This window comes from Brachyhypopomus gauderio, chromosome 11 (genome assembly GCF_052324685.1).
Source record: "Brachyhypopomus gauderio isolate BG-103 chromosome 11, BGAUD_0.2, whole genome shotgun sequence".
Lineage (NCBI taxonomy): Eukaryota > Metazoa > Chordata > Actinopteri > Gymnotiformes > Hypopomidae > Brachyhypopomus > Brachyhypopomus gauderio.
This window is the reverse complement of record NC_135221.1, coordinates 3,818,220-3,824,788: the sequence shown is the minus strand read 5'-3', so window position 1 is coordinate 3,824,788 and position 6,569 is coordinate 3,818,220. Positions and strand designations below refer to the sequence as shown.

General features: G+C 44.4%; 1 protein-coding gene across 2 annotated transcripts in view; it reads right to left on the bottom strand.

The window, feature by feature from the left end:
* Window positions 1-1,942: 1,942 nt before the first annotated feature.
* Window positions 1,943-6,569, bottom strand: part of egf (epidermal growth factor) — a 25,694-nt gene continuing 21,067 nt past the window's right edge. For both annotated transcript variants that reach the window (XM_077021115.1, XM_077021116.1), the window contains exons 20-22: window positions 5,596-5,677; window positions 5,238-5,340; window positions 1,943-4,875 (exon numbers count right to left, since the gene is read on the bottom strand). In XM_077021115.1, coding sequence (XP_076877230.1) covers window positions 4,211-4,875; window positions 5,238-5,340; window positions 5,596-5,677 — 850 coding nt within the window. In that variant the 3' untranslated portion in view covers window positions 1,943-4,210. The remainder of the gene's footprint in view (window positions 4,876-5,237; window positions 5,341-5,595; window positions 5,678-6,569) is intronic.

Sequence of the window (6,569 nt, the reverse complement as noted above, 5' to 3'; positions counted from 1 at the left end):
ATTTGATTAGGGAGAATTGGTAAAAGCTATTATTATTTTTTTATTTTTTATTTTTAGGAATAGACTTTTAATATCCAATCAATGAACACGTTTAGAAGTTTCGTAATGAGTCTGTAAGGGCTTGTCTGCTCAGTCTGGACTCTACAAATTCTTGATTTGGTTGTCGATTACTGCCCCCTGCTGGAGGTCGTGATAACGCCGACTGCTATATGAACTGCAAAAGTCAGTTTTGCATTGAAATATAATGCAAAGGTGCAGCTGCATGTATATAGAGATATGTAAAATGGTAATCATCAGATTTTCTCCAGTTCAGAGTGGAATAATCTCCTATTTATTTCACCTGCTATGTTCTATTCTCTGAGTCTATATAAAACCATGAATTTTCACCAGTGAAAGACGTAATTTGTAAATATGAATACCATACATTTTCACAAGTGAGTGGTAATGAGGAATGGAACATTTTCCCCTATCGTGTAATACACACTAGCAGCTCTAAACAGCCTGCAGCTCAAATAAAGGTGATGTTCACACCAAACCTCGACCAGCCCCCAGTTTTTGAGTGGGAATTAGTGCAGTTTTCATCTAGCAGTTAAGTTGTCACTTTCTTGTCAATTGTGATTTTCACCCCAATCGAAATTTGCCCTCCGCATTTACCCATCTGTGCAGTTAGAACACACACTAGTGATTAACTAGGGGGCTGTGGTGCACACGTGCCCAGAGCGGTGGGCAGCCCTAGCCCGGCACCCGGGGAGCAGTTGGGGTTTGGTGCCTTGCTCAAGGGCACCTCAGTCATGGCCTCAGGGCTGCAAATCAAACCCACGACCCTCCGGTCACAAGACCGATTCCCTAACCACCGGACCACGACTGCCCCAGAACCCAATCAGACCACTCTGGGGTCAAAGTGTCATATTTGAATGGATTGTGGCGACAAGCATCTAGGACCAATGAGAGAGCAGAGGGCAGCATGGCCGGCACTCCCAGAATGCTGTGCGGCTCTCTGCAGACTCTGCATCTTAAGATTTAACTGTGAAATGTCCCACTGAGTTCTTCATAGCAGTAGTTATTGAGTGCATGTATCAGTAAGAGATCTTCACTGCTTTGCCAAAGCCAGTCATGAGCAAACATTAATCTTCCTCTTTGAGTCCTAACGTGATTAAAAGTTTTGGCCCTCCTTTCTAAAACTAATGGGCACACCTTCCTTTCTTCATTTTACATCATGAATGAAATACAGTGTAGAATAGTCACAAATATTTGTGTAGTAGTCACAAACTGAATAGTCACAAACTGAATTCCTGGCATATTAAAATTTCTGCTTTACAACCAATGATATCGGACAACTCAGCTCATCCTGTCAGAGCCCCCTCCCCAACCCCTGCCAACACACACACACACACACACACACACTCATGGGGCCGAGAGGCCTGCTCGTCGATGCCACTAAGCCTTCAGTGCCCATATTCATGCGTTATCCCGGCTGCTAAGTGCAGGAGAGCCCACAGCAGATCCGTGCGGCTGGGGGTGGGTCAGCAGCCACGGGCCCCGTGATGACCTGCAGGATCAGACCCAAAGCCTTTGAGTGGGCTGCTAATTCCTGCTTTAGTCCCCTCATCTGTGCACCTTTTGGACAGGGAGAAAGAGCTACCACGCACCATCTGATGGGAGATGAGAGAGCGGAGGACACAGGAGCACTCCCTCTCTTCTCTCTACCCCATCTCTGCCCCCCCACACACTTTATATATCTTTCTTTTCTCCTTAATTTTAATCTCTCTCACTCTCTCTCTTTTTCTCTCTCGCAGGTGGATTATTTCGTTCATCCTTTGATCATTTCGTTTTAATTCTCCACTGTCGAGAGAGAGGAAGCACAACCAAATTTCATCTCACCGCTAAAACCACAAAATACCTTCACATAAGACCTGCATGCATTGTTTTTTTTTCTCTTTTATTCATTTATTTACATACTTGTTTTCACTTGGTAGAAAAATCTAGTAACAGAAAACGTATATATTGACACAATGAAAGCCTTTTCCATCAGTTTGTTGCCAGTGACCTTAGAAAAAGGCATCAAACTGACAGGTTGAGGTGAAAATATCAAAGCACTGGGCGTTAAAGGACCGGTGCTCACCCCATTAGGTCTTAGAGTGGGGTTTCATCAGAGAAACTGACAGTCCGATTTCAGCTTTATAGGAACACACCTCCCTCTCCAGCACCACAACCTGGACTCTGTTGGTGTAATAGAGGGCAATACAGAGATAAGTGGACCCACTCAGAAAATCAATAGCCATATGGACCAGCAATAGCACCTGGGTGTGGGTGTAGGTGTGGGCGTAGGTGTGGGCGTATGAGGAGGGGTTTGCAGTGAAGTGCACATGGTGTCGTGGACAGAGGTCCTTCACAAGCTGCGCAAGCAATATGGAAAGTGAGGTACTCAGCTGATGAAGGACCTGGTCGAAACATCCTGTTCCTCTGGAAACCTGGTGTACTGCAGTTTTGACTACCTGTACACATTTTAAAGCAGTACACTGAACTTAGTGCCAGGGGGAGGGAGGGAGGGAGGGAGAGAGAGAGAGAGAGAGAGAGAGAGAGAGAGAGAGAGAGAGATAGTAAAAATTATGGCGAAGTACACAAAGTTTCCAGAGAAAAAGGACATTTCAGATAAAAGTCCCATATAGCTGTGCAAGCAAAGTGCTTTTGAATGAATAGGAGGAGAAACCAGTTTATATGTATTAGCATTAGCAGACTATGTCTCCTATTAATCCATGGCTGACACCTCCCCTAATCCCGCTCCAATTTAAATATAAACCTCTTATAGGTTTGTGAGACAGTTGTTGTCTCCCGTACGTCCACACTATGAGCATCACAGGACAGTGTCCTCTGTTCAGAGCAGGTCCAGAGGGACACCCTGCAATCTCCTCTTCACATGGAGGTTAAATGACGGTCTGTCTAATCCCATGGACCTTATGTCATGCTATTTTCAGAAGGACAGCGTTTACATTTTAAATTGTAGCTCTAAAGATCTGGGTACATTCAGCCTGGCTATGGGTGTTTCTCACTTTTGACACCAGCACTCGTTTGTTATGTGTTCTGAAAGACAAAGAGAAACACCAAATGCAGAAATGACAGAAACACCAAAATGAAAATGAAACCAAATACTGACCAAGACAAACACAAGTAACGTGTACAGTCCTGTGACTAATACACACTGAAAAACATCTCAGAATAACCCCATCACCACTAGTTTCTCCCAGAGGAGTCTGAACGACGTGGTGAGCATCGTTTACATCTGTATTACATTTTTACCGTCCAGCAGATTTTGAAGGAGGAAGAAGAGGGTGACTTGTGCCGGGTTTCTTCCTCATCATCTGTTTTGCCTGTTCAGCTCAGCAGAAATGCGGAGACTGTAGCATCCCTAACAAAGTGGCTATTTTATCTTCACTTGTACTTTTTTATACTTTTTAGACATATGAATTGCAGTATATAAATATATCAGTGTGCACTACACCACAATATTATTAAATGGTCATGCTTAAATATCTATGGGCAATTATTTGGCATGTCCAAGCCTTTATTTGTGTCATTCTAATACAGTTTTACATGTACTGCAGTCTTCATTTCAGTTTCAGCCCGTGACGACACTACAGTAATTCTGGGAGAAAAACCCATTTCTTTGGGTTAAACAAACAATGAGAAGTCTGAGCCACTTCTGACTGCCTCTCTCTCCCACCCTGTCTCACCCACACTCTCTCTCTCCTTGTCTCTCTCTCCTTCTGTCTCTCTCTCACTCTCTTTCTCCCTCTCTTACCCTTCAGCCTTCCAGAATTTATACCTATATCACAATGTTATGTAGAAATTACATATATTCAAAACAGCAATATTCTACAAAGCATACTCTTAGCTACTCTAGTAAAATAAAATACTATTTACAGGGTTAGTAGGCAGGGAAAAGGTATCAGACCAAATCCACTGAGAGCTGAACTAAATATGACTGTCAGGGACCACTGCAGTTTGGAGTCTGTTCTGCTTCACGTAGTCTCTTTGGGTCACGGCCATCTGTCATCAGCTCATGTGCAGGTTCTGTGGCCCTAAAAGCATTAGACTATCTTCCCCTAAGAATCCCTCTCCAGTGTGTACATACGTCTGTGAGTGGTGCATGTCTACGTCTGTCTCAGGCCAGCAGGGAGGTGGACAGGAGGTTGTACCATGTGGTGGGCGTTTAGAGGAGATGTTGCAGCTTGGTGGAGGACTGAGTACTGGGTTGTGTACTGGGTTGTGTACTGGGCTGGATGTTGGGCTGGATGTTGGACTGAGCACTGGATTCGGTACCGGACTGGGTGTTGGACTGGATGTTGGACTGGGTACTGGATTCGGTACTGGGTTGGGTTTTGGACTGGGTACTGGGCTGGATGTTGGGCTGGGTACTTGGCTGGGTACTGGGTTGGGTACTGGGCTGGGCTTTGGACTGGGTACTGGGTTGGATGTTGGGCTGGGTACTGGGCTGGTTGTTGGGCTGGGTACTGGGTTGGGTATTGGGCTGGGTGTTGGGTTGGGTACTGGGCTGGGTACTGGGCTGGGTATTGGGCTGGGTACTGGGCTGGGTACTGGGCTGGTTGTTGGGCTGGGTACTGGGCTGGGTACTAGGCTGGGTACTAGGCTGGGTGTTGGGCTGGGTACTAGGCTGGGTGTTGGGCTGGGTACTGGGCTGGGTGTTGGGCTGGATGTTGGGCTGGATGTTGGGCTGGGGGTCCTCTAGTGAAATAAGATTTTCAGTAGGTTTCTCTGCCAGCTGTACGATGTCACAGGAACCCAGACACTTCGTCAAGCCCAAGAGACTCGTGTCTCTCAAAAGAGTTTCTGCTTCTTCTGAAAGAAAACTTTCACCTAGAACATAACAGTTGTAAGACTGTTACCCATCAGAATGCTCAGCGAGTTACTTAACATGTAAACTAACTAACCTACTAAATGTTTTAGTGAGTGTCTTAAATGTTTTAGTAGCTGTGTTAAACATTTTAGTGGTTATGTTAAATATTTTAGTTGTGGTTATTCAAAATCTTTCAGTGCCACAGAGCTAAAGTCACATCTTCAGGAGACAAGTGAGTAGTGCAAACACAGTTTAATGTAGCACTGGGAGAGTGTGTACGAGTTTTAGTATATTAGTGACTGTGCAAGTGTACGAGTGTGTAGATGTGTATGTGACTGAGTGTGTGCGTGTGTGCGTGTGTGTGCGTGTGTGTGTGTGTTACCTGTTTCTAAGGAAGATGATGGATACACTCTTCTCCTTTGACAGCCCACAATATGAAGCATATTCACACTGCTACCTGCTCCATGTTCCAATACCACATAGAACTACACACACACACACACACACACACACACACACACACACACACACACACACACACACACACACACGCACATTCAAAAAGCATTTAGATTCCAGCACATGGACCCTCAACATATTAGCATATGGCGTGCACACGTTTTCTAAATTTACACAGAACACATATAATAGAGACTCATCAGTACAACTGATAACTTCAACCATAAATGACTGCACTCATAGAGATAGGAGCTTGTTTGCTGGGCTGCAGGGAGTCTTACTTGAGGACTTGAAGGGAGCTCAGTAACGCTGTCCTCACTCATACTGCCCACTGGGGGGCGCTCTCGCACCAATCTCCTGCACCTGTTGGTTAGATGAGCAGAGCTCAACAACAAAGACCTTAGGCACAGCTGCAAGGAAGTCTTAAATAGTTAAATAAAAAAAATAATAAATAAATAAATAATAATAATAACAAGAAGAAAATCATTATATAATTAAAGTTGAGCTTTCAGTTGATATCAGAACTTTTTTCAGTGTGTATCACTATGTGAAGATGTAAAATCTGAATTTTAGAGTATCAGTGTGAGCGTGTAGAAAGTGCAGATGACATTTCAGCTTGTTGCATCATCCTCTTCACTACTCAGCAGTATAAAATAATGATGAGTTAACTGAGAAAGTGGCTAAGATCACACACACTCACACACACACACACACACACACACACATGGTAAGTGGCTTTATTAAGGTCTTTTATGTTATAACTATAGCTTATCTGTACACATGAGACCAATAATAGGATTTAGGGGTCCATGCAGAACACGCCAGATGTGTGTGTGTGTGTGTGTGTGTGTGTATGATGGGTATAGATGAAAATGAAAACAGTGAGCAAAAATGATACAGGCAGCCAAGTGCAAAAGACAATTTTGAAACCGCAAAATAGTGGTGTGTGTAGCGTTTAGATGAGGTTATAGATCAGCGGCTCCATTCCTGCACGCCACAATGACCTATTCCCACGCGTACGCGCTGTAGTACAAGCTAAATCAAGCATGTAATTGAAAGCGTGCCGCTGTTCCTCTGAGCCGAGGAGGTGTGTGTGTGTGTGTGTGTGTGTGTGTGTGGAGGGGCTATCTAGAGGGACCCTAAAAGAGACCTGAGATTTGTGAGTTTAAATAAATCACAAACATCTCGCAAAGAGAATCACACACAGGACATGAGCCAAGAGACATGCCCTTTATGTGTGTGTGTGTGTGTGTGT